Raw genomic sequence first — 16,753 nt, forward strand, 5'->3', positions numbered from 1 at the left:
TGTATTTCTTAATTGCCTTTAAGTTGTTTAATGTGTTTTTTTTTATCCTGCATGTTTTTTATCTTTTGTTGATTAAATGTTATTTGCAACATAATGAATACTTGATATTATTTACATCTTCTGGAAAACTACTCTATGCAGTTATACCTTTATTCTGTAAATTATTGTAGCTATTGAACACTTCTTTTTGACAGCGGAATTGTTTTTCCCTAGGACCCTTGTTTAAGCGCCGTCTCTGTCATTACCGATCTTTCTAAGTCACTTTTTTGGAGTCCAGGAAGTTTTCCCCCCCTTTTCATGCACTTATAGCAAGTCACACTGTGTAAAGTCATGCAGCCTCATCGTGAATACCGCAAAGTGGAATTTATAATTGGATATTGCATTTCTTTGGTGCACAATGTATACCAGTGTCATGAAAAACTTGCAACTCATTGAACTGAGTCACGCACAATGTAAGACCAGGTCTGTAGCACCAATATGTGTGCTGCCCACATGCCTGTCTGTGCATGCCATTTTTGAATCCAACAGTGGAATGTGAGCACCCTCCAAAAATGTTAAGACGTTTTTCTCCAATGACCCCCAGAACATAGATAATCTGCACATATGGATGATCTATAGCATTCCATGTGAGTGTGCTGCGCTACATCTCACTCACTACACACCCCCTACCCCGAGCACTATGTCACTTCCTGTCCCCGATGACCTTCAGCGAAGCCCCGTCATGGACCCCATCCAGTCGTCCACAGCCGCGCCTGCTCCCACGTCCCAGGTGTGGGCCACCTTACACCGCATCCCGGACATTTGTCTGCTCCCCAGCACCGGGCCGTGTGTCTGACAACCACCCGTCCTATCCGGGCACCGCGGCTTGCCGCCCGCCTCCTCTTCCCTTACGCCTCACGGACAGGCGTGTGCTCCTGATCGCAGGGCGGAGAGTGAGAGAGACGTCCTCCCGGCTGCTGCTGCCGTGAACTTTCACTAGTCACTCCCACGTGGTTTGGATACTTCTAGAAGCGGCAGCACCGTGACCGGTCTCCTCTCCGTTCCCCGAGGTCTTCCCGATCCCTGTATCTGCCGTAGCACAATGCTGAGCGCCGGTAAGGTCGTCGGCCGCCTGTTGTCATGTGTGCCCAGAAGCGCTGCCCGCCAGGTAGGTACAGCCGTGTCCTATGCGGCACATACAGTATAACATGTAATTGCAGGATGCAGGTCCTTATAGACGTTACAGTAATTGTATTTTATCCCATCTGTCTGATCTCTCAGGATTGTATATAGGAGGGGGTGTAGTGATAGCAGTTTAGGAGGGTATGCATGTGTTCCATTGGTTCTCAGCTCATGTTCTCAAGTTCCCCTACAGCCCATGTCTTCAGGATTTCTATCTGTGGAAGCAGATGGGATAATTACTGACCCAACAAAACAGATCAACTCGCCCGTGCATGAATAAAGAAATCCAGAAAACATGTTAGGGGATATTCAAGGACTGGGTTGCGAACCAGTAGGCCTGGTGCAGGGAACATGATTGGCCACATGGTTCTGTCACTGAGGCTCGAGGCTGCAAGGTTACATGGAACGTCACAGGATTGCACCATCCTGACATAGTGCATCTGTATTACACAGTGCTGGCTCTCCTGTAACTGGTCTTTTCATAATACTGTTTTTGATTTTTTTTTTTTTTTTTTTTTAATATATTTTCAGCATAAGCTGTATGTGACCTTTTTATTTAAAATGTTACTTAATGTCTCCAAGGTTACTTAAACCTATAATGTTACATGCCTCTAAGTTTATTGAAGTATGAAAATGTGTCAATTGTTGTATTTTTGTTTTGTTTTTTTGATAATAATTATTATATATATATATATATATATATATATAATTTTTTTTTTTACCCATATCTTCCAAATTGCACTGCAATCATTTTAGGGTGTGGATGCATACATGGCACTGTAACATCCACCTGTGCAGCTTTACCCCTTTCCTCAACACAAAGTGGGCAATGCCGACTAAACTTCAGTGATATTCGGCTGCACACATCACTAGTTAGCCGGACAACAGCAACTTTAGTTTCTGTGATGCTGCTATAATTACTAGGGAATTCATTGCCTGGATATAGGCTCTGCTCACAAAATGCTGCTTCCACAGTGTCTTATGAAATTGGTACACTAAGGGGTCAAGCCAATTATGTTCTTACCCGCACGAGTAAGTGCGGCTGTATGCCACATTTATGGTGCCTCTGGACTCCCTAATTTTTATTTGCAGCCTTATAGGGCTGTGAGCAAAAATGTACGAGTCCGGTGTGAGATCGGGCTGCGAGGGTTTCCTTCACTGTCCTCCATCACTCCTAATTGGATTGACCCCTAAAAATGGTCTCTGATAAAGCTAGCAATTGCATGCAGCCAGTGATGCGTGAGGACAAATTCACCACATGCTACAACTGAAAATCTGATCAAATTGAAAGCAATACTTCTAAATCAAAGTCCTTTCAAATTAAAATCCATTTTATTAAACTTGCAGCAATGTCCCTTACACACTGCATTGAAACATACTCCATTTCCTGCTGGCATGAAATTAACGTATGTAGTGCTGTCACATACTTACTATATTCATAACATTTGGGTGGCTTTGGGATTACTGCCTGTGTCATTGCTTACCTTTTCAGATATAAGGGGCATATTCAATCAGAGGCGACAAGTCCCGTACTTTTCGCCGACATTGCTGGTTTTCCATGCAAAAAATTATCGTGCGCGTCATCGCTTATTCCCGTATTCTATTAGAAATCAGCAAAAATGGTACCCGGCGAAACTGTAACATGCAAAAAGTATTGTCAGATTTGGGGAAATCAGCCTGACACCCCCCAAAAGATGCACTGATATTGGGGTTCACTATAGATCCTCCCGAGTAGCCCTGCTGAAAGTATTTGGGCTACTTAATTGATCTCAATAGCTGCTATTTAGCATCTTTGCATAAGTGGTGAAGAATAGCATTTAGCAGGGTTTTTTTTGTGAAAATAAGTAGTCCCAGCAAATTTGGGGTACATGAAAATGGGTACTAGCATATTCGAAAGTTGCTAAACTGAAGTTTTAAAAAAAAAATCCACCTGCTGCAAACTTTAAAACACCTGGGGCATACTTCACTAGTTTTGAAGTTTGTCCCCAAAAATGAAAGTACTTTTTTGGGGTGATCTAAAGTATTTTTTTAACTTTTTTTTTACTCCGTTTACCTTTTTGGAGGACTGTCCCAAGGGTGCAGGGTTTTTTTCCGAAGTTTGCACCCCAAAACCCCAATTCTGCACTTTTTTTTGACACATGTTCATAGGCGAAAGTTTTTTGCCTATTACATTGCGTTTTCGCGTACGCAAAAACTATTTGGAATTGAATACAGAGGAAACTTTCAGACAGGCGAAATTATGTCACCCACAATGATAATTCACAGAAAACTGCTTTTCGCTGCTAATTGAATACGGCCCTAAATTTTGTGGCAAGGAAATTAACCATCCCAAATGTTTTATTTTTAAGCCGTTTTAATGCACACAACATAGCAATGGAAATGTTTGAATAAGCGCTTAAAAATCTTCACAAAGAGAAATATAAGGTACAATATGTGTACTGATCGAAGGGGTAGCAGGAACCATAAATGCAAATTGTCAGATTGTACTTGATTATTTCTGTATGTGGATGACAGGTCGACCGTGAATAGGTGAACAGGTTCAAATGGTTGACACACCAATGGTTGACACATGATTTATTTTTTTGTCAACATATTTAAGTTTGGGGGAGGGTTGGGCTACTATTAGGTTTAGGCACTAGATGGAGGGTTATGGTTAGGATTAGGCTTAAAATACAAAAAATTTGTCAACCATTTTTGTGGTGACCATTTGTCCATGTCAACCGTTTGACCCTGTCGACCATTTGGTGTTGACATACAGTACTGCTTGTTGATCTCTTACCACATCCAATTACTTCAAGGTAATATCATTGACTAGTAAACCCATCTCCAGACTAACATTATTAAAAGCAAATGCACTAAACCTTCAAACACTTTACTCCTTTGCAACGATGTGACCATACATGTTTCCTCAATCTATTTTCTGTCCTAAATCCATTTTTCACAATTCAACCGCTCTCCTGCCTCTTATACTAGCAGCAATACATGTGTCTATCACCCTTGGGAATTACATGCATTCAGTACGCAAGCAACAAGTGTACTTGAGTGTTGGATAATCACAGGCAATGCAGAATTAACATGACCCCAAGCAAGTAAATGTGTAATACCATTTTTTTTCCCACCTTTGCCTCCTCCTTTTCCCTTACTTACCCTGCCCTGTACTATTGGATTATTTAAATTTCATTCTGTATAGAATAAATAAAAAGTTAATCTCAAATAATATTCAAAACCATATCTATATTTACATGTACACACATTGAATATTATATATGTTTAAAATATATAAAGTAGAATTAATTGTCTGTTTTAATTACTTTATTGTTTTAGGGTTGTTTCAATGGTTTCAGCGAAGATGTTCTAAATGCCGGTTATAAACGAAATTATGCGTAAGTACTCCCATCCATTCCCATGTCTGCTATGCATTGTGTCCTATGCCTGTATTTGTTTTCATCTGTAGACTAGTTTTGCAGAGGTTTGCTCATGGTGTGTTCCATACAGGCAAACTGCTAATAAACGGGGCGTATAATAATGTTGCTGATTTTGACATCACAAGCTTTTCCTCCTATGTTCCCTTCTGAACAAGTCCATAAGGAATTGCTTTATATGTTGTAGCATATCTTAATGCTGTATTTATCATGCAGTTATGACCAACATTGATACTGATAACTGATAACTGAATATAAGTTTAATTGCAGCATTTGGTTATGATCAGTCACGTTCTTGGGGAGGGGGATCACAACTATCTTTTAGGTTTCTTTTAAATTTGCCATTGAAATAGGCTGCAGCTCCTTGGATGTTAATCTCAGGTTGTAATCATACTAGTACACAGGTTCTCAAACTCTGTCCTCGGGACCCCAAACAGTGCATGTTTTACAGATTTCCTCACAGAATCGCAAGTGAAATAATGAACTCCTCCTGTGGAACTTTTAAAATGTGTCAGTGAGTAGTGAATACCTCTGTGCACCTGCTGGGTGACCTGTGTGGGGTCTTGATGACCGAATTTGAGAAGCTCTGTACTAGTAGATAGATGGCAAAAGTAATCTCAAGCGTAATAGTGGCCCCAGCAATGAGGAGGCAGTAATGCTGGTTTATCTGCTGATGTTTCCAGTAGTAGAGCTGATCTGGGGCTAATGAGACTCATATACTCTCTTGCAGTTCCCCTGGTGTTAGTGCATGTAATGGTAAACAGGGACTAAACCTACAAAGCACACCTATATTATTGGTATTCCTGTAATGTGGGAAAAACAATAGGTGTATTTCTACTTCAGGGTCCATAGGGTTCCACAGGATACCTTGGGGTATAGGTGTGACGTCAGTCGCCGGGCACCATAGAGTTAAGCTTTTCAGCCTCCCAGGATGCACTAGGGTCCCCCTCCTATACCCCGCCCCCGAGCCAAGGCACCTCAGTTTAGTTTGGTGCCCGGCCGGAGTCGGGTGCATCTGTCGGAGTGGGGGCTAGAAGAGCCCCTGAAGCTTTCTTCTATGCAGCTGTGGCTGCACATCTGGATGTACAGCATGGACAGTCAGTCCTGACGTCCATGCTGTCTTCCCTACACCCCCGCCGGTACCAGAACGCCGGTACCGATCCGGGGATGCTGGTGAGCATCTGGGGTCACAGCTAGCGGTGACCCCAGATGTTCCGGACCATGGCCGGGTTCAAGGGGGACAAAGGTAAGCAGCAGGGTCCCCGCTGGTCACATGGTCCTAAGTCCCCAGGCAGGGGGCTCCCTGGGGACTGGCTGCAGCGTGGAGCCAGGCGACCAACCTGCGCTTCCACTACCCCCTGGGACAGCGGACCGCAGCAGAGCGGTAGCGCTGCGGCGTCCCAGGGGTTAAATGCATGCCAGGGGAGCGCGCCTTCCCTGTCTCACAGCCGGCGCCTCCCCCGCTGCACACAGCCCCCTCTGCACGCTACCGACTGGCCCTGTGGCAGCGCTCCTCCCCGGGCCAGCCTCCTCTCTGCTCCTCGGCGGCCATCTTCTTCTGAACGCTGCTGGAAGCCTGGAAGGAAGCATCGTGGTCTGGGTCCCCCTGCATACCTCTCCTCCGCTGTGGTCAGGTCTGTGTATGCAGCGCTGTGTCCTACCAGGCCCTGTGTCTGCGTAGTTGAGTGATCAGCGCTGTTAGTGCAGGAATTGATTTTCTTTGCATTGTATGTGACTGTGCTAGCGCTGCTGCTTGTAACTTTTCTTCTAAACTGTCAGCTTTATTCTGTCCCTGTTCTTTCTGCTAAGCCCTTGCGGTGCGGTGCTGCAGGGTGGTCTCTCGCCTATTTACTATATAATTGGTGAGAGGGGTCACATACCTGGTGCCATCATGTCTGAAAGTGATTTTCCTCTCCGGCTACAGTGTACTACGTGTAAAGTACCGTTAGCGGAGGGGGAGGGTAGCGCGGAGGGCCTTTGCCGGCAGTGTTTGTCCATGGCGCGGCCTATTACGGTTACAGCACCGGTACAGGAGCCGCCCTGGGCTTGTTTCGCTCAGGCGCTTACAGCCTTAGTGGGCCAGTTAGCTCCGCAGCCCGCGTTTACACCGATGGGTTTGTCCCAGCAGTCAATGGTGTCGTCACCCATGCAGGGTTTCCCACGACAATTGGTGGTACCCCACAGTCTCCCTATTTCCCCGCTCCCGGTTTCTCAGGAGCCAGCGTGGGTTAACTCCCTGACGAGTTCTGTACAGCACTTGTCGGATGTGTTGCAAGGGGAGTCTGTGATGCAGCCGCATAAACGGCCGGTGGCGTCTCTGTCCGCTCCTTATGAGGATGACGAGGGGACGTCTGATGATGGGGAGATTCTGGATCCTTACGATCAGGAACCTCTCCACACTAAGGACGCTGATGCTAAGTCCAAAGTATATATTCCTGGACTTATTCGGGCGGTCCGCACAGCCTTGGTGATTGAGGACGAAGTTCCCCCAGCGGCTAAATCTAAGTATGCCTTTTTCAAAGATGTAAAGGGCGATGCCACAGTCTTTCCTCTTTCGGGTCAGTTGGTGGACCATTTAGAGGAGGCGTGGAAACAACCTGGCAAAAGATACCAGCCGCAGAGACGCCTGGCGGTGGCTTATCCGTTCGCGGATAATTATTTTGCAAAGTGGGAATCCCCTCCACAGGTGGATTCTCACGTGACCCGTCTTGTCCGTAGTGCCACATTGCCGATGCCATCCATGTCCTCCCTTAAGGATACGGACCGCAAGGTGGAGATCTGCCTGAAGTCCGCTTATTCCCTTGCGGGGGGGCAGCACGGCCGGCTATGGCCATTTGCTGGGTTGCCAGAGCGATGGAGCGCTGGGCGGATTCATTAGAGGCTTCTTTCGATTCCGGCCGAACAGGCGGAGTTGATTGGTAATCTCCGTGATTCGGCCACTTATATCAACGAGGCGGCCCTAGACATTAGTACTCTGGTGTCTAGAATTTCTTCAGCAGCGGTGGCTGCTCATCGCACCTTGTGGCTGCGATCCTGGAAGGCGGACGCAGATTCCAAAAAGGGTCTGGAGGCGTTGCCGTTTACCGGAGAAGTTCTCTTCGGTCTGGATAAGATTGTGGCCACGCTGGCGGCAGCCAAATCGGCTTGTCTCCCGTCGGCCGCTGCTCCTTCTGATTCTGGACCATCGTCCTTTCGGTCATCTAGGGCCCAGGGCAGGCCCAAACCACAGTTGTTTCCTCGACAGGCTGGCCCTAAGAAATCGGCCAAGCCCCGGAAACAGGCATGGAGTACCAGACGTCCGGCCCCCAAGCCAGATGACAAGCCTGCGGCCTGACGGTCCGGGCCTCCCTTTGGGGGATCCCAGGGTGGGAGGCCGCCTGCTGCAGTTCGCCCAGTGTTGGTCGGCCACTACGACAGACACTTGGGTTCTCGAGGTGGTCTCCCACGGGTACGCCCTCTCCTTCCGGCACAGACCCCCGGCGCGATTATTCACCACGGGTCTACCATCAGACCGGAACAAGGCTACGGAGCTGCGGAAGGTATTGCACACGATGCTCCAGGCTGGAGTTATAGTGCCTGTTCCATTCTCCCAGAGGGGCCAGGGTTTCTATTCAAATCTTTTTTTGGTACAGAAACCCAATGGGTCGTATCGTCCGATTCTCAACCTCAAAGCACTCAACAAGTCTTTGCGGGTTCCGAAGTTTCGGATGGAGACCCTACGGTCCATCATTCTGGCGCTGGAACCTGGGGACTACATGGTGTCATTGGACATACAGGACGCTTACCTGCATGTCCCTATTCTTTTGCGCCATCAACAGCTCCTCAGGTTTGCAATCCGCAGCGACCACTTCCAGTTTCGGGCGTTACCTTTTGGCCTGGCGACAGCACCACGTGTTTTCACCAAGGTGATGGCGGTCATGGCGGCTTCTCTGCGGCTGCAGGGAGTCCGCATGTTGCCGTACTTGGACGACCTGTTATTGGTGGCAGGATCTCCAGAGCTCCTGTTAAGCCACTTGGACCTGACCATTGCACTGCTGCAACGGCACGGCTGGCTAATCAACTGGCAGAAGTCCACTCTAATCCCGTCTCGGAGGATTCTGCATCTTGGAGCCTTATTGGACTCGGGACAACAAAGGATCTTCGTGACGGAGGACAAGATCTCTGCTTTACAGTGAAGGGTGCGCAGTTGTCTGCACAGCCGCCGGGTGTCCCTGCACTCGGCGATGAGGTTACTGGGCTCCATGGTGTCGGTGTTCGACATGGTGGAATTCGCCCAGTTTCACTCTAGACCTCTGCAGCACCTGATCCTGTCCAAGTGGAACGGGCTGCCTCAGTCTCTGAAGTCCCAGACGATTGTGATCACCCCGGAGGTTCGCCTGTCCCTTGCTTGGTGGTTACAGACGACCCACCTCAACAAGGGAAGTCCGTTCTGGGTTCCAAATTGGGTCCTGTTGACAACGGACGCCAGTCTTCGGGGCTGGGGAGCAGCTTCGGGTCCACACTTGTTCCAGGGCAGGTGGACGCCGACAGAAGCGGAGCTTCCAATAAATATCTTGGAACTCCGTGCGGTCTTCAATGCTCTCCAGCAGGCACATCGGTTTCTCCAGGGTCACCCGGTGCAGGTCCAGTCGGACAACGCTACCACCGTGGCCTACATAAACAGGCAAGGAGGAACTCGCAGTCGGGCGGCTCTCGTAGAGGTCTCTCGGATCCTGGTTTGGGCGGAGCGCAATCTTCCAGCCATATCAGCGGTCTTCATCCCGGGAGTGCTAAATTGGGAGGCGGACTTTCTAAGTCGCCAGGACGTTCAGCGGGGGAATGGTCCCTGCACCCGGACGTTTTTCAACTGCTGGTGGACAGGTGGGGTCTTCCAGAGATCGACCTCATGGCGTCCCGGCACAACAACAAGTTGCCGGTGTACGGGTCTCGCACAAGAGACGAAGGGGCGTCTCTGGTGGATGCTCTGTCCGTCCGGTGGACGTTCCGGTTCGCATACCTGTTCCCTCCGGTCTCCCTTCTTCCACGGGTAATCCGGAAATTCAAACAGGAAGGAGGGACGCTCCTGTTGATAGCTCCCGCGTGGCCCAGACGACACTGGTTCTCAGTCCTTCAGAGTCTGTCCGTGGACAGTCCTCTGCGGTTGCCGCTACGACCGGACCTTCTGTCTCAGGGTCCTTGTCTTCACCTGGACCTGACTCGGCTGTCTTTGACGTCGTGGCTGTTGAGACGGCCATGCTGAGGTCCCGGGGGTTTTCCAGCTCTGTGGTGCGTACCATGTTGCGAGCTCGGAAACCGTCTTCCGCGAGGATATACCATCGCGTGTGGCATACGTTCTTCCAGTGGTGTCGACCGAGAGGTTATGCACTGCGGGAGTTTCGTCTGTCTCGGATTCTCTCCTTCCTGCAAGCGGGACTAGATCATGGGCTTCGCCTTGCTTCTTTGAAGGTAGAGGTTTCGGCCCTATCTGTCTGGTTTCACAGTAGGATTGCTACAATCCCGGATGTGCGCACCTTTTATGCAAGGTGTTCTCCGCATTCAGCCGCCCTTTTGTTCCACCTGTGGCGCCTTGGGATTTGGCTGTGGTCCTGAGGGCTCTCCAAGGACCGCCGTTTGAACCACTGGGCTCAGTGGATCTTAAATGGCTAACAGCTAAGACTGTTTTCCTTCTGGCTATTGCTTCGGCCAGACTTGTTTCTGATTTAGGGGCTCTTTCTTGTAGACCCCCTTTCTTGGTTTTTCAATGGAACAGGGCAGTGCTCCGCACTCGGCCCGAGTTTATTCCCAAAGTTGTTTCCCTGTTTCATGTTAATGAGGCCTTTAACTCACCGGGTCTTTCCGTGGGTGAGGCCTCTTTGGATGTTGTGCGGGCCTTAAGGACTTATGTTGACCGCACTTCTTCGTTTAGGAAGTCGGACGCTTTGTTTGTCCTCTATGGCTTCCGTAAAAAGGGTTGGCCTGCTTCAAAGCAAACTTTGGCAGCCTGGATCTGTATGGCTATTTCTGAAGCTTATCTTCATGAAGGCCTACCGGTTCCTCCTTCTCTGAAGGCTCATTCCACTAGGTCTGTGGGTCCTTCGTGGGCAGCTCGATGTGGTGCCTCTGCAGTCCAGATCTGCAAGGCTGCTACGTGGTCTTCTGTCCATACCTTCGTGAGGTATTACAGGTTTGACACCTTCGCCTCTCAGGATGCTTCCTTCGGGCGGCGGATTCTCCTTTCTGCACAGGAGCGTCCTCACCCTTAAAGGATACTGCTTTGGGACATCCCTAAGGTATCCTGTGGATACCCTATGGACCCTGAAGTAGAAAATATGAGATATGGTAAGAACTTACCCTTGTTATCTCTATTTCTACGAAGTCCATAGGGTTCCACAGGACTCCCGCCCTGTCGCACCTGTGCTGCAGATGGGCTTTGCTCTGGTTACCGGTTTTCCGTCTCCCTCTGGTGAGAATGTGATTCTTGTATGTGTCCAGATCTTTTTTCTCTCTCTTCCTTCTCCTCCGGCCTATGGCTTGATAACTAACTGAGGTGCCTTGGCTCGGGGGCGGGGTATAGGAGGGGGACCCTAGTGCATCCTGGGAGGCTGAAAAGCTTAACTCTATGGTGCCCGGCGACTGACGTCACACCTATACCCCAAGGTATCCTGTGGAACCCTATGGACTTCGTAGAAATAGAGATAACAAGGGTAAGTTCTTACCATATCTCATATTTTCCTCGGTGTAAATAATTGTAGCTAAGGGAAGAACCATAAAGTGTTGCTGTCCAACCACATAATGCCTGTAAAGCAACAATATTGTTACTTGGCTGTGGGATAACCTAGCTTTTCTGAAGAAGCAGGATTGGGTGTCTCTTCCTGGAGTGCAGCTATGGCACAGACTGCTGTTAGTGAGAGGGGTAATGTTCAGGAATGTGTACATGCTGTATATTAAGAAAATGTAATAAGGATTTATAAAAGTTCTATTGTAAATCTTAACATTTTTTTTTTTTTGCTGTTCAGTTCTGAAGCAATTAAAGGAGCAGTCATTGGAATAGATTTGGGAACAACAAATTCCTGTGTTGCTGTTATGGAAGGAAAGCAAGCAAAGGTACAATAGACTGACATCCAGTATTAAGACACGTGGCTTAGTCATTTATGGATGCAATAATGTGTCATTCCTTATTTTAGTCTGTAATCTAACAATATAACCCAATATAGATAGGAATCAGGATGCAGATTTATTTTAATTAGTCTGCCTTGACATGTCACTGACTTAATTCCACTTCGGCATCTGGGCCATGTAGTTTGCAGCTGTGCAGATAAAATATAATCTATTGTCCTAATCCAAGGAAAAAATTATTTTTTATTTCACATGGAAACTATTTCTTTAAGCTAAACTGCGTGAGATCCATTCTTAATATGAGATACTGTAGGTGTATGAGTGAGGTGTGCAGTGTTAGCTCACCTGGTGATGAGCACATTATCACACTGTCTATAAGAACAAGCTTGCTCTATCTGTATTACAAGTGATTACCCCGGTAATGATGCATATTTTATTTTGCAGGTCCTGGAAAACGCAGAAGGGGCTAGAACTACTCCTTCCGTTGTTGCCTTTTCCGCAGATGGCGAACGTTTAGTTGGAATGCCTGCTAAGCGTCAGGCTGTTACTAATCCCAACAACACACTCTATGCAACAAAGCGCCTTATTGGTCGTCGATATGATGATTCCGAAGTTCAAAAAGACATGTATGTATAACTTAGTTTTGTTTTTTTATTTTTCTGTTTAAATCTGGATTTCACCTGCTAATGTGAATATGATGGGGTTCCCTCTTTATTAAAATTACCCAAGGTGAAACGCTCTGCAAACAAGTGGGAGAAGAAGCAAAAAGGGTTTACTTTTGTAATACAAAATAATTAGCAAAACATGTTTTTTGATTCCTGTACCTGTTTTGGATTGAAGAGGTGCAGATGGTTTAAGCACAAGGTCCAAAACAAGTACGCGAAGTATGCAGATTTAGGACAATTCTCATTTGTTTTGCACCACAATTTAAACCCCAGCATTCAGTGTGGAAATAGAACATAACACCTAAAACTTGGAGGTCAAATAAGAAACCTACATGAAGAACATTTAAGAAGCCTAAGTGCATTACACCAATAAAACATAATAGGCATGCTATTGGACAGATTGAAAGCAAGGTACAGTCCATGCAAGAGGCATAATACAAGGATGCATCTGTGAAAACAAACAAGAGGACAGAGCCATCCTTTCTCTATACTTAGTCTAATGGACTAGGTAGGGAGTATGCTTTTTTTGGAGGGTTTTTTTTTCGTTAATCTAAGTCCTGATTCAGTGGTGGATACCCCACTGGCTGCAGCTCTAGTCTGTTGTGGTGCGCACAAGAGTGGACATTGGCCATGGTTGTTTACTGTTCCCGCTAGGCTGTTTTAGTGAGGCGCCACGCTCTGCCCGATTTTAAAGGGCAAAATGCGCCCTGCCCTTTTAGTGTTACCCTGTTAAAACGGTCTGCCCTGAGCCTTTCCCACCTGCGGGCCGCAGTGTCCCGCTGGTGGGAAAAGTTATGACCAATGACCGCCAGGTGATTGGACGCCATGCACGTGGCATCTATTCTCCTGTGAAGGGAGAGTTTGGGCAAAGCCCAGCACCTCCGTAAGTGCTAGGCATGCCCCAAAGTGTGACTAATTGGGGGGGCGTGTGACAATGACATGGCCATGCCCCCTTTCAGGCACGCACGCAGAAGGTGCACTCCATGCATGTCTGCGTCCTGCCTTCCCCACTTTCTAGCAGGACCACTAGTTGATCAGAATGTCTGACTGTATTTGGCTGCTGGGGTCAGTGGCCCTGTGTATTCTGATGCAGTCCCTGACACAGACATGCATGCCGACTTGGGCCACCCTCCTGTAGTCCAGGTATATCAAGTACATGTCCAGAAGGGATTATCTTCTGTTTTCACTGTGTCCTTTCATTTGTTTATTATTTATTCTTCAAATTTGTGCTAGTATGGGTACACTGGTGGAATCTGCTCCATCATTTAGCAGGCATAGCTCTGATTTAGAAGAAACACTCTCCTAATACATAGCAGTTAGTATTTTATATAATTGGAGCTGATATTCCTGCCATTATCTGCTGTCTGTCAAAAGATAAATAAAACAATTTGGAAGATGTCCTCAAAATTCATTATGTTGGTAATTTAATCTTTGAAGCTTATATGACATATTGTAGAGGAGGCTTATTTTACTTGCTCCTTTCTTTGTCCGGTGGGTATTGAGCCTTGTCAGGATGCAAATTTATAGTTTGCAGGGGAGTGCCAAACACCCTAGCACCGGCCCTGTGCAGACCCCCCTGATATGCTAATCGCAGGGGTTTATATTACATTTATTATAATAACCTAATTCCAAGAATATCAATGCCAAAATCGTAGTATTGCACTGTAATACTGTAGTCCTTCAACCAGTCAGCATTTCCAACCACTGAGGGGAAAGTTTACTAAGTGTCAGTTTTGCATGGTTATTTTAACCCCTGTACATCGCCGGCAAGTTGAAGCACCAAACCACTGTATGATACAATTATAATGAAGACAATTATTATGTATTAAATAAGGAGGCCGATACTCAGGGCCGGTGCAAGGTTTCTGGGCGCCCTAGGCATAGATTCACGTTACCACCCCTGCTCCCCCCAGCAATCTAGATAAAACCTCACTCACACGCTTTTAACCAAATTTTGGGAACAATATTTGTGTGTATGCTCTAAACAGTAATATGCTACACATCAGTGCCCTCAAAACCTAATATGCCACATAGCTGAGCCCTTAATATGTGCTTATGCCAGAAATCAATGCCGCATTCACAAAATGCCACATATCAATGCCCAGTATGTAATTATACCACACAAGTGCCCAATATGTAGTTATACCGCACATAAATTCCACAGTGTGTAATTATACCACACATGAGTGCTGCAATACATAATTTTGCCACACATCAATGCCACAATGCACATCAGTGTCTCCAATCCACTAAACATACCATAACACATGTAAATAGATCTGTTTACCTCCGGCTAGGTTGACGTAGAGGCAGGCAGAGGCCTTAAAGTGGTGCTAGCTGTGAAACTTATGGAGCATACACACGGTCAGATTTGTCAGATGAACGAGTTGAACTATGACTATTTTTGACTGCATTAAAATGAATGGAATCCAAATCTGACTGCAAACACATCAGATGTCAGATATTGTTATCTGACCATCGGGAACGCTCATCATTCATCGTTCAGACATGTCAGATTTTCCTTCAGATGTGAACGATTTTTTAAATTGTTATCGTTCAGATCTGAAGAAAAATCTGACCATGGGTATGCACCATTAGACTCCAAAATGGCCATGGCGACAGAAAACAGATGTCTCAGTATAGGAAGCAGCACTGCTCTACCTTCCTCCAATCCAAACGGCACTCGTTCTGAGCTCAGCATGACATTCCAAAGGAGCCAGGGTGCATTTTTCCATCTGCAAGATGGGTAGTGAGCGGCTGAACCAACCTGCCATGAACCTACACATCCTGTCTGTAAATCTATTGAACATAGTTGTATACTGAAATAACTCAATTTGCCCATTTACAACCAGCAACCCATTCATCCATCCTGTCAGCACCCATTTATCAACCATTACATCACCCTTCTCCTCAAGAATCCATGAATTAATGAACCCCCTATTAAGCCATTCCCTCATAAACCCACCAATCCCCACTGAGAATCCATTAACCTATTCCAGTATCATGTCACATTCCCAGCAGCCATTAACACTTTCATCCCCATTACCAGCTCCCATAAAGATCTCCCCACACAACTCCCATCAACCTATTCACCCAGTAACACCCCCCACTCAGCACCTAAAAACTTCCCTCCATCCAGCACTGATTAACCCATTAATCATGTCACACACACATCCCAGCATCCATTAAAGCATTCATTCACCCTGTCAGCACTCAGGGGGTCATTCAGACCCGGTCGTTAGCGCCGATGCAGTCGGACCGGGTCGATGGCCCCCCACAGAGCATGCGCATGACGGCGCCGTCGTGCGCATGCGTGAGACCCGCTACGACCGACGGCGCCGGTCGTAGCGGGTCTCGATCCAAAGGGGGCGAGCTGTCGATGTTGATTGACAGCTCGCCCCGTTTGGAAGGCGGGCCGGGGGGGTGGCAGCCCAAACGGGGGCATTCCCATGGAAACGCCTACCGTTTGGGGGTGGCCCCACTGACATCACTAGTGATGTCAGTGGAGAGCTTCCGGCTCTGACAGAGCCAGAAGCTCTCCGGGACTTACGACAAGGGAGACCCTACCCTAGGGTCTCATCGTAAGCCCCGATGGTCGCGATGGTCTCTGACCATCGCGACCATCCACGGAGCGGTCGTTAGAGCTGTGGGTGTTAACCCACAGCCTAACGACCGCAACAGAGGCGGGCGGTCAGGATGCAAGTGGCCGCCCAGTTTCTGAGCAACCGCTTGCATCCTCCGACCGCCTCTGAATGAGGCCCTCATTACACACACACACACACACACACACACACACACACACCTATATACATACACACAAAATCTCCACTGGTTGTTCTGCGTGTTAATCTCTTCTATGACTATATCCTGCTCCTAGTTATAAACCTTTACACTGATGGCTGTTCTTTACATGCCTCTGAAGATCATTTTTAATGGTAACTGAAAAATCAATTTATCTTAAAATGTGGGAATACCATATAGAAATGGTTATATGAACTTCCCACAAGCATATACAGAGCATTACTCCACTTCATGTAACATCTGTTAAAAGAACATAAGTGCTAAATATTTCATGCGTGGCTAAATATTTATTTTTTTTATAGCAAAAATGTTCCTTTTAAGATTGTGCGTGCCTCAAATGGTGATGCTTGGGTGGAAGCGCATGGGAAGCTGTATTCTCCCAGTCAGATTGGTGCATTTGTACTTATAAAAATGAAAGAGACAGCTGGTGAGTAGATGGTTTTTTTGTTCTGCATTCCCTCGTCTGTGTGTTCATGTGTAAGACTTTGTAGCATATATAATGCAGCTACAGAGTACATAACAAGTGTAGTATTTGCTATTGGCTTTTACTGGTAATTCTAGTGCACATCAGGCCAAGGTGATGCAAGCCTATAACACTAGTATAAACAT

The 16,753-nt window shown here is 47.0% G+C and overlaps 1 protein-coding gene across 1 annotated transcript in view; it reads left to right on the top strand.

Annotated features, from left to right (window-relative positions):
• Positions 1-710: 710 nt before the first annotated feature.
• The window catches only part of HSPA9 (heat shock protein family A (Hsp70) member 9), a 77,797-nt gene continuing 61,754 nt past the window's right edge, over positions 711-16,753 (top strand). Inside the window, exons 1-5 of the mRNA XM_088451294.1 lie at positions 711-1,147; positions 4,486-4,544; positions 11,579-11,666; positions 12,123-12,304; positions 16,447-16,571. Of these exons, the coding sequence (XP_088307420.1) occupies positions 1,082-1,147; positions 4,486-4,544; positions 11,579-11,666; positions 12,123-12,304; positions 16,447-16,571 (520 nt within the window). The 5' untranslated portion in view covers positions 711-1,081. The remainder of the gene's footprint in view (positions 1,148-4,485; positions 4,545-11,578; positions 11,667-12,122; positions 12,305-16,446; positions 16,572-16,753) is intronic.

The sequence above is a fragment of the Taudactylus pleione genome, unplaced genomic scaffold (genome assembly GCF_031769625.1).
Source record: "Taudactylus pleione unplaced genomic scaffold, aTauple2 ptg000025l, whole genome shotgun sequence".
In the NCBI taxonomy this organism is placed as follows: Eukaryota; Metazoa; Chordata; class Amphibia; order Anura; family Myobatrachidae; genus Taudactylus; species Taudactylus pleione.